The sequence below is a fragment of the Populus alba genome, chromosome 5 (assembly GCF_005239225.2).
Source record: "Populus alba chromosome 5, ASM523922v2, whole genome shotgun sequence".
Taxonomy (NCBI): domain Eukaryota; kingdom Viridiplantae; phylum Streptophyta; class Magnoliopsida; order Malpighiales; family Salicaceae; genus Populus; species Populus alba.
This window is the reverse complement of record NC_133288.1, coordinates 23182764-23197250: the sequence shown is the minus strand read 5'-3', so window position 1 is coordinate 23197250 and position 14487 is coordinate 23182764. Positions and strand designations below refer to the sequence as shown.

At 35.4% G+C, this 14487-nt stretch overlaps 2 protein-coding genes across 2 annotated transcripts; both read left to right on the top strand.

Moving 5' to 3' along the window:
• Positions 1 to 1274: 1274 nt before the first annotated feature.
• Positions 1275 to 8748, top strand: LOC118062277 (chaperone protein dnaJ 10). The gene is made up of 10 exons (XM_035076002.2): positions 1275 to 1584; positions 1815 to 1874; positions 2707 to 2789; positions 2942 to 3098; positions 4623 to 4752; positions 5910 to 6068; positions 6434 to 6612; positions 6714 to 6794; positions 6876 to 7034; positions 8282 to 8748. The coding sequence occupies exons 1-10, from the start codon at positions 1498 to 1500 to the stop codon at positions 8390 to 8392; spliced, it is 1206 nt and encodes a 401-aa protein (XP_034931893.1). The 5' UTR covers positions 1275 to 1497; the 3' UTR covers positions 8393 to 8748.
• A 1092-nt stretch (positions 8749 to 9840) lies between these two features.
• LOC118062278 (UDP-rhamnose/UDP-galactose transporter 2) lies at positions 9841 to 12813 on the top strand. Its single transcript, XM_035076003.2, has 5 exons — positions 9841 to 10562; positions 10651 to 10835; positions 11022 to 11222; positions 11984 to 12145; positions 12260 to 12813. The coding sequence occupies exons 1-5, from the start codon at positions 10433 to 10435 to the stop codon at positions 12617 to 12619; spliced, it is 1038 nt and encodes a 345-aa protein (XP_034931894.1). The 5' UTR covers positions 9841 to 10432; the 3' UTR covers positions 12620 to 12813.
• Positions 12814 to 14487: the final 1674 nt, after the last annotated feature.

Genomic DNA, 14487 nt, shown 5'->3' with positions numbered 1-14487 from the left:
AGGTTACACATATTATAAGTATTATATTAAAATAATTTTTGTTTAATTTTAAAAATAAAGTTTATCTATACAAAAGATGCATATAATATGTTTGTGTGTGTATAAAACCTCTTGAAAAATTAAATTCATATAATAAAAAAAAATAATCAGCATTTAAAAGAGATTTTCTAAACATAATAAAAGAAAGAAAGTGCATTAATTTAAATATAAATAAAAATTATTTTTGAAATAAAAACACATAAAAAAATATTAATTTTTTTAAAAAATTGAAAAAAAATTATTATTTTCACAAAAAAAAAAAGGCCAAGCGTTGGTGGCCTCACAAGTCAGGCTAGCCCACTTGATCTATTTTATTAAGGCCTGTGCACTTTGGCCCTTTTTTTCATTGCATTTAAAGGAGATGACATGTTTATCTGCTTTAATATTTTTGAAAAATAAAATCAAACAACGCATCGTATATATTGCCTAATTTTTAGCTACTATAGTGCCCAAAAAACAAGCTTGTGGTTTTTTAGACCAAAAAATTAAATTTGCCACCCATTTTTTACCCTTAACATAGAGAAAACATTATAGGCAACTCAATAAACCTATTCATTACCAAAAAAATACTCAAGAAACCATCTTAAAACTTAAAAATCAACCCAAAATCAAGAATCTTACCAAAATCAAATATGTTTTTCTTGGTGACATCAAGGTAAACAAACCATCTACTACGAGTTCCTCTCATTAAAAAAAGCAATTGAACATCAATTTCAATTTTTTTAGTATTTATAATTGGTGTAAACAAAGATTTTCTATATCTAACATTGGGTTATGGTGATTTTCTCTCATTTCTCTTATACCCAAAGTCAAAAAATATAAAAAATAAAGTTTAACATCAAAATTAAGTTCCAATAACAATAATTTGCAAAATGTATCGGATTACAATAAATATTCTGCCAAAACCTAGTGTTTCAAGCGCAAGCTCTCATAAATTTTCTTATAATTTGGTTAATATGGTCAAAATTATTAAAAAAAAAAAAAAACAAGAAGAAGAAGAAGAAGAAAGGGACCATATCATGTGAGGGGGCCACCGTAAATCCCCAGTTTTTTAATTAATTTGAATTTGAAAGTCTGAAGTGTAAAACTTGAAATTCTAGAAATGGAATAAGAAGAAGGTACAAGCGGAAGAAGCAGGGAAGGAGGCATAAGAGAAGAAGGTACAACGCTAAAAGCAGGCAGTAGTCAACGCCAAAAAAAAAATATTCAATGGAGGGCTGATCAATAGCAACGCCATACCACCATTCACCATCATCATCATCTTCTTTCTTTATTACCGCCCCCCCCTGCTGACAATTACTAACGAAGGAGCTGAGGGGAGAGAAGGCATCGCAAAAGTCTCTTAGAGAAAAACATCAGATTATAAGATTCAAAAATAAAACTAGTTAGCTAGTAATCATCGATTAGTAGGGAAAGGGAAAGGAAAAGGGATCTAGATTGGAAGGAAGAAATTATAAGATGGTAAAAGAAACAGAATACTACGACGTGCTCGGAGTCAGCCCCACGGCCACCGAGGCTGAGATAAAGAAAGCCTATTACATCAAGGTAATCACTTATTTCAATTTCAATTCACTTTTGCTTTCTCTCTCAGTACGAACGAGTAGATCTCCTTTTTTCACTTACCCATCCAACTCAACTGTCTGGATCCGTTACGATGATAAGGATTTGATTAAATGAGCTCATACAATGATCTGATTTCTTACTTTTCTATTCTATAATTCTTCACTAAAGATTCATTTCTTTGTTTTTTGTTTTTGTTAAATTTTACTATGCAGGCTCGGCAGGTCCATCCAGATAAAAACCCTAATGATCCCCTTGCCGCAAAGAATTTTCAGGCAACTCTTTCCCTTTCTAATTTTATCAAACAACTAGTAGCTAATTAAAGAATTCAGGACAATCGGTTATTGCTCCTTTGAACTGAATTATATAGTGATTTTTTTTACATGGATTCCCAAAACGGAAACTAGAAATAGAAAAAACAGGTGCATTTTTGTGGGTGTTTCTGACTTCTTTTGTCTAAACAGCGATACGTTATTAACAATCACAGTCATATTCGCATGCTACCTTCCCACTAGTAATGTTTGAAAAAGATTTATGCACTCAATTCAGATCAATATGTCTTGAAGTGGTTCATGAGTCATCCTTTTAGTCTCTTCTGCATGTTCTCCTTTGTACAGGAGAGGCACATTTGGTTGGCTTTTAACTCTTACGTGAAATCCAGATGTTGTGTTCAAGGGTTGGATATGTGCATTTTCCCTCCCATTACACTCACTCAAGCTTATTTATCTAGCATCACTTGCTGCATTACTGATAAGACATATTAATAAAAAGGCGGGAATATAAAGTATGAGACTAGGTCTGAATGAGCAGAGAAGGTAGGGAATAGAGTAAGCAAAGACAAAAAGGAACAGGGAGGTGAAGGAGTACAGTTATAGCCTCCTATGTACAGATGAATCAGAGGAAAAATTAGTAATCTATTATCCTGACTTTTAAAACATGGGTACAAGTTTCTAGCTATCTATTATTGTTATCTTCAATTCTATGTTAACTTTCTACTGTCAGATTAATGGGTGCTATACATGTTGAGGATCGGAAGGAACAAAAGTAAGTGTTCAGTTATTGAAAGCTTAGGCATCTCTTATTGAGGTTTCTTTCTTTTTAATTCAGACGTTGGGAGAGGCATACCAAGTATTAAGTGATCCTGCCCAGCGGCAAGCATACGATGCTTATGGAAAATCTGGAATCTCAACGTTAGTTTCTTATTCTTAACCTGTGGATAAATGAGTTTTAAGGTTGATGGATTGCCTGGCCCCCTATGGATTTCTATGTATGCAGAGCTTGATAATTCTTTCCTCATATTTTTTCCTGTTATATTTGTTTACATCTTCTTCATTCTCTGCAGTGAAATCATTGAACCTGCAGCAATTTTTGCGATGCTTTTCGGTAGTGAGCTTTTCGGGGACTACATAGGACAGCTTGCTATGGCATCAATGGCTTCATTAGACATTTTCACAGAGGGGGAACAATTGGATACTAAAAAATTGCAAGAGAAAATGAGGGTAAGATCCTTAGTGTACCATTATTTATCATCGACCAAACCTTTGGCTTTTCATTAAAACTTTTCTTGTTTTTTATATGTTTTTTTTTTGTGCTGATTTTTTTGGTTACTTTTAAAACGAGTGTTGTTACTGTTGAGGAATTTAAATTGTGACAAGAAGTGAATGATACAACAAAAGGAGCAAGGGAATGTGAGTTTCCATCCCTGTGATCCACAAGAAATTTTTTTCTTGCTTCTCTTTGCTGATATTACTGTCAGAACTGAGGGCTTTTGGGCAGAGTGTTAGAACCTCTGCTGCAACTATCACAAATCTCAAACCAAATCAGAGTGCAAATGGACCCTTTATTTGGCAATTAAGCGATAAAGAAGTTGCTTTTAAAGTATTATATATAGCCTTAACAGAGGCTGAACAAAGTTATGTTCTGTTTGTAATTAGAGTAAGCCCTGCATACAGATATTTTTTGAGCATTATTGTAGGCAAAATTAAACAAAAAAAACACTTAAAAAGATGACAAATGAGGAAAACAAAAGCATTTCGAGTTAGATATGATAATGGCACTGAGATGGACACTTCAGTTTTGCAGTTGCATGCCACAAGTACACCAACATTACTTTATCAGCTAGCAGCATTTCATACTTAGGCATAAGATATGACATTAATTTTCACATGGAACACTAAAACCTCTATCTAGCACTTTCTCAAAGTTTTGTCGATAAGAGTTTGTATTTCAGGCATCTATACCCTGGCTTGGCTAAGTTGGACTGACGATGTGTTTGTCTACGTGGTTGCGGCTGCGTTTTATTTAAAACGCAATCCGCAGCCGTTTGGTAACAAAAAAAAGCAATTTACTGTGCACTATTTTTTTATTTTTTTTTTGTTGGATTAAGTGTGTTAATTGTATTAATTTTTTTAAAAAAAAAACTAGTTTAAAGAATTAAATTCATTCGCGATGTGAACAATTTTTTTTTTTGAAAAACTAGTATAGAGTGAATTAAATTCACTCGCACATTAATATCAATTTTATATCTGATAGTATTTTATTTAATTTTATTACACGCTCAAAAAATTATGAAAACTGTAGTTCTTGTCGGATGAATTTTGTACGTAATGGAATTATAATTAGTTTAATGGAATAATAAAAAATATTTTATATAAAGTATTATTTTTTTGATGATGTAATAGGAGTAATTAATTTTATAATATTTAAATTTAAAACCATCAATATTAATATATTTTTTAAAAAATTATTTTATAACCTCAATTTCAAAAGCATTATAACCAAACACATTTAACTACTTTTTCTTCAACCTCAATTTCAACCACAGTTTTAACCAAACACCTATTTTTTCAAACCAACCTCAACTAAAAGTACTTTTTATAAAACAATTTTTTTTAAACCACAACAGCTACTGCAATACCAAACACACTCTGAGCATTGAAGATTTGTTCTGTTTTGTTACTTGAATATTTGCTGATAAATCTATTTTATTAAGGGTTGTTTTTTTAATACTTATTTTACAACAGGTTGTTCAGAAGGAGAGGGAAGAAAAGCTCGTGGAAATACTGAAAGATCGACTCAATCAATATGTACAAGGCAACAAAGAGGAGTTCATTAAACATGCCGAAGCTGAAGTAGCTAGGCTCTCAAATGCAGGTAAATTTTCATTTTCTGGAAATGATTGTTTAAAGGAGAATGAATGAAAAACAACAGCAATACAATAAGAGAAGTAATCTGTGTCTGCCTGGTTTTATTTAAAGCTGAATTGACATTCCCTTTTGCTTTACATTGAATTTCGGGAGAATTAAACTCTGAAGTACTTTTCTAAATCTAGAATCTACACTTGAAACAGCCAATTCACCATTTCCATTTTTACTGGGAGAGATTTTTACTCTCACAATGGTTTTCTCATTTTTTTCAAGTGATGGTTTATGGCTTCTGAACTCATTGGTGTCCAATGCATGAGTTTGCTGGTTGACATAATCATAAAAAACTTGATGTTTAATTGATTAAGATGCTGATTCCACGAGGAATTCTTAACATAATGTATGGTTGTACCAGAAGGGATGAAAATTGATTCTGCTGTTTATGCACGGGACATTTGTTTCCTGATTCTTATGTAGCGGGTATCGCTGAAAAAGTGAGGATTTGGGTATTCACCAAGAGAAAAGAATCAAGATTTTGCTCATTAGTTAGGTTCTGATTACAATTGAAGCTTATAGACCAATATTAGCTCTACTTGAAAGTTTCTATGCTGACATTTTGTGGTAGCTGTACTATTGTTGTTTAAGGTTATATTAATCTACATCAATATGGAACTTTATCTAACTGGAAATACTAAAATAAAGAAAGAAATCCCTGGTCAAAATCTAACCGGCTGACTAAGGTTGGGTCACGATGTGGCAGAGAGAACAAAGTGGATTAAGTTTGCCAGGCTTCAATCTTTTGAGGGATTTGGCATGTCTGAACAGTTGTTTTGTGGAGTCTGCTTATAGCCTTAAGGAATGCACAAAACAGAAGCACAACAGGCATCTTATGAAGATCATAAGACACAACAATTTAGGACACAAATTTGTAATAAACAATACAATTCATATAAATTTAATGCTCTTAATTTATTTCATCCTATGAAACAGAATGAAAGTTGCCTTTCTTATCTTTTTGTGTACTCATACTAGCTGAGACAAAGTTTGGTCAATGACTGGTCAAGTTGAATTTCAGCCATAGCCCTGTGCAATCCTTCTATCTTTTGTGTTCTTTATGACACAATACTGAACACTTTTATTAATTCTTTGTTCTTAAATGTTTTACAGCTTATGGTGCTGATATGTTGAACACAATTGGTTACATTTACGCAAGGCAGGCAGCAAAAGAGCTTGGGAAGAAAGCGATATATCTGGGTGTGCCATTCATTGCTGAGTGGTTTAGAAACAAAGGCCACTCTATTAAATCCCAAGTAACTGCAGCCACAGGTTGGTAGATATATATGGCTTTGATCGTAACCATGTATGGGTAGTTGCTCATGTGATCCTCATTTTGGTCAAACCATACAGGCTCTTGGGCCATTATTTAGGAGTGGTTATAGGTTTCAAAAGTGGTATCCAATTCTGATATATTTCCAATGTGCTGGGCATGCATCTTATCTCTCTTCACACACACCAGCTTGTGTGTGTGCATATTTTCTTCTTGTAGCATTACATGTATCATTGTGGTTTATGTCAATAAAAAAAAGTTCACATGGTTTTCTGCATGAGAGATATTTCTCTAGGCTATCTAAGGGTTTTTCTAAAAAAAAAAAAGTTTCCTTTTTTGTTTCTTTTGTGGCTGGTTTTGCCAGGTGCCATTGCCCTGATCCAGTTACAAGAGGACATAAAAAAGCAGCTCAGTGCAGAAGGGAACTATACTGAAGAAGAGCTTGAAGCATACATGCAATCCCACAAGAAGTTGATGACTGATTCACTGTGGAAGCTTAATGTAGCTGATATTGAGGCTACTCTTTCCCGTGTTTGTCAGATGGTTGTTTTGCTAGTCCATAGATATTAATGGTTGTTGGCTAAAACTTAGTTGCATAATAGGTTCAATTTGTTTGGTGGTAATCTATTGATGGTTTGTTTTAGGTTCTTCAAGACAGCAATGTCAAGAAAGAAGAGCTTCGTGCACGAGCCAAGGGTTTGAAAACTCTTGGTAAAATCTTCCAGGTATTACTTTCACCATGGTTATTTGCGCTTTCTCTAATAAAAATAATTATTTCCTCAAGCATCTAAGACTTGTGAACATAGAGCATGAAATCTGTCGATGGAGGTGAGGGTGAACCTGTGCTAGGTGGTTCTCTGCATAAACTGAATGGAAGAGAACCAAGTTTCGATGCCTGTTCTCCTAGTACTTCACCAAAATCTAAAAGTCCTGAAGAGGCATCTTATAGCACTTTGGCATCACAGGTATTTTTCTAATCTCCAGCTGATCACACATAGGGGCTTGGTTCCTTTCAACTTCTGGATCTCCTTTTCTTTTCGGGCTTCCAGGAATTTCAACTTTTCAGTACTAACAGATGTGTTTCATGGCCAAACTGAAGTGATTTTATCACTTTCAAATTTCAGTTTGTGAGACAGTTCAGGAAAAGTTAGGCAAGGTTACAAAATCTGGTGTAGGACATGATTGTGTAGACAGGGCCCTTTCATGCATAAACATTTTCATAGTACTGAAGTGCTGAAGTAAAGTGAAGGTAGCTTTGGCTTTCTTTATGCTGTGTTGTGTGTGCAGAAGTAGAACAACCAGGATAAGAAAAAGTTCTTACAATTAATAGTGCTTCTAAGAACAAACTAGGGGGAAGATGTTTGCATGTTAATTGGAAACTGGGTTATAGAACCAAACAAGTTTTCGTAAAACTATGTAAGTGAGCATAGACAATGCCACCACAGGTGTGAATGTATGTTGTGAGCTAATTGTCCAAAGGTTGTACTAGGAAGTTAAATTGACAAAGATGGTACTGACTTTACTTTTATTCTTATTCCATTTGCTGAGATGGGGTGATGGGACTTGTCTGCAGTGGAGATTAGGGCTTGTTTGAGATTGTGGTGGCGGTGACGGTTCAAAGTGTTTTTCTCTTAGAAATGCATCAAAATGAAGTTTTTTTAATTTTAAATCATTTTTGACATCACACATCAAAACAATCCGAAAACATAAAAAAAAAATCATTTTAAGCAAAAAAAAAATGTTCATGTGATGATTTTTGCAAAGCTTATTTGGCATGACTTTTACTGAGCAATGGAATGACTTTTGACCGAAAAATGAACTAAATTAGAAAATATTAAATAGAAATAACAATTTTCACTTTTCATAGACACACTTGTATATGACAAACCCTCCCGCCCACATATAGCCATCTAGAGTGATTGGGTTTTAATTTTGAATGTTTAAGGTTTAATTATTGCCTAACCAAAGTGTTAAAAAAGGGGAGTTATTGATGCGTTGGATTTTTATGTTTAATGTATCTCCGATGAGTGCCTGAACAGTCCCTGACTTTTTTACATGGTAGAATAATGGAAGGGAGGATGGGAGACTGAGAGAGTAAAAGCACTCTTGTTCATCTAATATAATTTACAATTTCTCTCGTTCATGTTACTGATTTCCTTTTCCTTTCCTCTTTTTTTTCTTTTGTTGCCTGTGAATTTATTGGACATCTTAGAGCCCCTATGTGGAAGCCCCGCAATTTAATGGTGCTCAGTTTAACTACAACTTCCCAAGGCCAACGGCACCTCCTGGTGCACAGAGACATTCTTCAACAGGCAGCAACTGATGGTGGGAAATGATGATCCCATGTGTGAGAAGCTTGTATAGCAATGTTGTGGCATCTGGGAAAGGTGTGAATTTTCATTTGTTGAGTATTCATGGAGAAGCCCAACTCGCCATTTTTAGCTGGCACCGTGTGATTTATATATTTATTTACTTATGGAAGAAAACTATTAATACACAACGAGAAAAGGAGAGGTGGTTGTAGAAGGCGATGGTGTTTCTTTATATTTTCTCTAGATGGCTGGCTTGTGCTGTATTATTCTGTAGTTCTCATGTCTCTGTTTGTTATATGCTTTCACAGATGTACATTCAGGATCAGTTTTTTGCTTAGTGTATTTATTACCTGGTGATTGATGTATTGTTGCTACTCTAGTAGATAAAGCAAGCAGGATTGGTATGTTTGCCTTTGGAGCTGCCTAAAATTTGTGTATGGTGCTTGGAAGAAGTTTTGTCAACCTTGAAAGAGTGGATGACACCTTTTAAAGAATCAAGATTACTGTGGTTGCAGCTTTTTAAATTTGGGGTTGGTTACTTATTTGACCGAGCATAAAAGTTGAATAAGGTTTGCAATAAAAGTTCCAAATAAATTAGAAAAAATAAAATTACCGAGTATGGTATTTGATTTTTTGTACTAAATAAAAAAAATAACTCTTTCTAAAAAATGTTGGGTTTTTTTTTTATTATTATTAATGAGAGAATAAATGTTGCTATTGATTGGCCTCTAATGGAATTCTCCTCCCCCATGACAGAGCAATAATTGGTGTGGCGGTAGATGTACAGCAAGTGCTCGCCCTAGGCTTGGCTTGCTACCATATGCACATGATGCTTGATAGATTGGCTCCATTCATGATTGCAACATAAAAACAGATCAAATCCTTCAATCCATGTGCAGAGATTACAAAATGTGTGGCAACAGAAAATGAGTTGCTGTTTTGGTGCCCGCAACCCGCCTCGCTGTAACTTTCTTCTTCTACACAATCAATTAAAGAGCTAAACTTGAAAGGAGAAAGAAAAAACAGACCAAAGACGAAAGTGAGGGAGGGAATGACCGTGAAGAACGAAAGTGGACATGCAAGTTTGCAACCACCGGGATACAATTTATTAGGGGGGGGGGGGACAATTAGGAGTTTATTTAGTTAGCGAGTACTTCACCTGATTTCCTAAGCTCTGCTTACTGACATTAATAACATTTAATCTAAAGTAACGCTTTTATTAACTAGCCATTTTTATGAAAAAAAATTCATTTACATAGCACTAATACTCATGGCTTGCTTGCCACTCGGAGATAGTAAGATGCCCCTGTATGATTTGTTTGTATGCATAGTAAGAAGGATTTGGGCTGGCAAATTTTATCGTGTATTAATTACTCCCGAAATCTAAAAACAAACAGAAAAGGAATGAAGAAAATAAAAGGGCAAAAAATAGGGGGATGCGGGATACATGGTATTTCCTTACTCTGCCTGTTGTGTTAGTAAAATGTAATTATGAAGGGATTTAAGGTAAAATAGAAGCAAAATGCATGTGCGTTGAGATTAGTGAAAGGTGACAAACGGGTAGCCAACCTAGCGAGGGGACGGATAGATAGATAGAGTGAGGGAGAGGAGGGAGAGGGAGAGTCGACTGGGGATGGTGATACTGAAAAGGAACAATTTGCTTCCCCACCCAACTCGCAAGCCACCCCATCTCAACTCAAATTAAAGCGGACACAACACAAACGCACGGTTGCTCACTGCCTCTTCCACTACATTCCTTTCTTTCCTTCCTTTTAGAGTATTATTGTTATTGTTGAATCAATGCTGGATCTTCTCCACTCCTGCTAATTACATACTCTGTTCTGTTTTGGCGGAGGCTGATTCTCTCCTTTTCACCTTTCAAAAGCAAAATCCGCCTCCTCTTTTCTCTGTTGTGTCCATTTTTATTTTTTCCTTTCTAGTAATATTAGTAGCTATTATTATTATTTGATTTGATTTCTGTAATTGAGAGATCTGTTTGTTAGAATATCAAATCTTAATCTAGAAATTTTTTTTAAAAAACGATAAAAATAATGGAGAGCGAGAACAAGAAGTCGGCGGTGTCGGATGTGGGAGCCTGGGCAATGAACGTCATCAGTTCCGTTGGTATTATCATGGCCAATAAGCAGCTCATGTCCTTCAGCGGTTATGCTTTCAGTTTTGGTATTGTTATTATCTCTACTCCATCTCTAGATCTAATCATTCATATCATAATACTAATAATTGATCCGTTGAATCTATTATTTTGCAGCCACAACCCTAACCGGCTTCCACTTTGCTGTAACGGCTCTTGTCGGCCTCGTTTCAAATGCTACTGGTCTCTCTGTATCAAAGCACGTCCCTATGTGGGAGCTCTTCTGGTTCTCAATCGTTGCCAATGTCTCCATCACTGGCATGAACCTGAGTCTCATGCTTAACTCTGTCGGATTCTACCAAGTATGTGCTGCTTCTATTATTATTATTACTCAACCGAACTCCTACCTGCCAGATCTACTTTTCCCTGCCTCCTTTTTTTAATCTACGCTATGGGGACTCGCATCCTACATTTTCCATTACTAGTGATTTTTTCTTTTCCATCATAGCAGCTAAATGGTGCAATTAATTAATTGGTGCATGGTTCAGATTTCTAAGCTCAGTATGATCCCAGTGGTGTGCATAATGGAGTGGATCATTCACAGTAAACAATACTCCAAGGAAGTCAAGTTATCTGTTCTCGTTGTCGTCATAGGTGTTGGTGTTTGCACTGTCACTGATGTCAAGGTTAATGCCAAAGGTTTTATATGCGCCTGTTTAGCTGTTTTGTCCACCTCTTTGCAACAGATTGTGAGTATTTTTTGTAAACATTTCTTTCCCTTTATTTATTATATCCTTCCTTCTTTCCACCTCTTTGCAACAGATTGTGAGTATTTTTTGTAAACATTCCTTTCCCTTTATTTATTATATCTTTCCTTCTTTCTGCCTGCAAGCCCCATAACATCCCAGGACGGAAGTGCTATATTAATAATCAGTTTTGTGACGTTTGAACTTTGTTGATTTTTTGAGATGCATATGATTTTGATTCCACCTACACCTCGAGACTTCTTGTGGGAAAATGAATTTGGGGCACATGCTAGCCTGTAAGATAGAGATCGAGGATTCTAAGGATCAATAAATAGGGAAGCCAAACCATTTGATATGGTTTCTTCCCATATAGATGTCACTGCAGCATTTGTAGATATCTTTCTATCTCAATAACCCAATGAATTGGCTTCGGTTATTATAGAGTGAGAGAGAGAGTGGCTACTTTCTTGTGAACTAAAATTTAACTGCTGTTTCTAATGCACTCTGGGCTACAAAGACGAGCTTCATCAAAGATGGAAAAATCTTTTTGTAAAAGATTTTGAAAGAAAAAATGTAGTATGCAAGAGTCATAACCTTTTCAATTAACTGTTTCCAGGGCATGATACTGAGGTATGGAATGTAGTCCAATCAGCACGAGTGATCATGTTATGATATCAAAGCACATTGTCGCATAATACAGTGTTTCATCATGATAATGTTTGTGGAACAAATTTCATTTCTTTTTGTTTTACTTTGTGGAACAGACTATTGGTTCCTTGCAGAAGAAGTACTCAATTGGATCTTTCGAGTTGCTGAGTAGAACAGCGCCAATTCAAGCCCTCTCTCTCCTTATTCTTGGTCCGTTCATTGATTACTACCTTAATGGCAAATTCATTACACACTATAAGATATCTTCTGGTGCCATTGTAAGCTCCTCCGCCTTTCTTTCTTTTTTCCATTCTCATTCTTCACTGGATCATTCATACACTGGAACAACTTTTGCCAACTTTTTAACTAATAACAAGTTTGAATTTGTGCAGCTGTTTATAATTCTTTCATGCTCCCTTGCTGTGTTCTGCAATGTGAGCCAATACCTCTGCATTGGAAGGTTCTCTGCTACTTCTTTCCAGGTTTTAGGTCACATGAAAACAATTTGCGTTCTCACACTGGGGTGGCTTCTTTTTGACTCTGAGCTGACTTTCAAGAACATAATGGGGATGGTTATTGCAGTTGTTGGTATGGTAGTTTATAGTTGGGCGGTGGAGGCTGAAAAGAGTTCAAATGCCAAGACTGTTCCCCATACAAAGAACAGTTTGACAGAAGAGGAAATCAGACTTCTGAAGGTGGGTGTGGAAAGCATGCCTCTGAAGGATCTTGAACTTTCAGTGTCAAAGGGGTAGGCATGCTTGCACTTGGCTGGGAATATAGGTATTTTTATTTGTTTCGCTTCAGCATGGTTGGCATCTTTGCCTCATTTATGGCATTGCAAGACCGGTCTCCGTCAGCTGACCACCCTCACAGTCTTAGAAATCGTGTTCTATTTATGTAAACCATTTGTTCTTTTATTAATTATTGCTTATCTTTTAAATTATTATTTTTTTGTATGTGGAAAGAGATTAGCAACGGAACAGTGATATGATAAAGAAACTGTAAACTCCATATATTGGAAGAAAAAAAAGTTCTTAGTAAGCTAATAGAATTATGTTTTCCAATATAAACCATTTATGTTTTTGTCGAAAGTGGTGCCAGGTTCTTTGCCAGAACCTGAACCATGATGACTGCGATTTTGGCAGTTAAAAAGCGGCGTCAAACTTGCTGTGGTTGTATTTGGAGCTCATTCTTATCGTTGGTTTTCTTCACTGCTTTCCGTTTTATAATTATTTTTTCTGGTCTGGCATCCTGGTTTCTTTTGATACTTTTTGCTGGCTTGACTTTCGTTCTTCTCCATGCCCGGCTGTTTCTCGTCCGTTGTCAAGTGAAGCGCAATATACATTATCGTTGGTTGTCAAGTGAATGCATAATATAAATTAAGAGTTGGATTTTAAATTTTAAAAAAATTAAAAATACAATTTTTTTTAATATTTTAAGATTGTTTTGATGTACTACTATCAAAAATAATTTTTTTAAAATAAAAAAATATATTATTTTAATAAAAAATATATTCTAAATATACCTAATTGGACGAACTCATCTTAAATTTAATGATTAGTGTAAGTATGTATGCAGCAGATCTAGAAAGAAAAGAAACGAAGACTGCTAAAAACTCAATATCCAAACAAAAAATTACATGTAAAAGAATGGAAAAATAAATATACAAGCACACAAACAAGTATTTATACATGTACTGGTCATCAATGACAGTGTTGACAATAAGGATCAATGACAGTGTTGACAATAAGGTGAAGTATTTCCAAGCGGAGGAGGATTATATGGTGAGTGGTAGTAGAGCAGATGTTGGAAATGAGATCAGGAAGTTGCATGTATTGGGCAGAGGGATTAGCGGTCTAACGAAGTCAAGAAGGTATTAGGACTTGGATATTGCTGGAGTTACTTTGTTTAAGGTTTGAAAAAAACTGCAAGCTCTTGTGCAACCTCTCAAGCACCTTAATTCTTCATGGAGATATTTCTGGAAAAGCTCAAAAGGTAAGGCAAGAATTATATGATATTCAAGCTAGGCTGCAGGAAAATCCCTCTAATATTCTTGTTAATGAGTAGAAGCGTTTATCTGGCTTGCTCGTTGATTAAATGAATGCTTGGGAGTCTTCCTATAAGCAAAAACCCAGAATCTTGTGGGTACAAGAAAGAGATCAGAAAAGGCTTTTTTCCACAGCTCGCAAGTCAAGAACACCATCTCTATGCTTTATAATGCAGGTGGTGTTCGACTGACTACTTTCGATGAAATTAAGAAAGAGCTTGTTGACTTTTACTCTAACCTATTTGGTAAGGAGGATGCTAATGTTACTGGCGTCAGCATTGAGAAGTTGCAGTGTCTGTTTAGGAGAAAACGTTCTTCAGATCAACATCATTCTTTGTTAGCTGAAGTTACTCATGAAGACATTAAGAGAGTGATGTTCTCATATAATGGTAGCAAAGCTCCCGATCCAGATGGAGTTTCTGCAGACTTTTATAAGAAATCTTGGGGAATTATGGGAGTTGATGTCACTGAGGCTGTGCTTCATTTCTTCCAGAATGGAAAGATTATAAATGCAATTAATTCTACTTCTATCACCTTGGTTCCTAAAGTCCGAAATGCTAGCAAAGCTTTAGA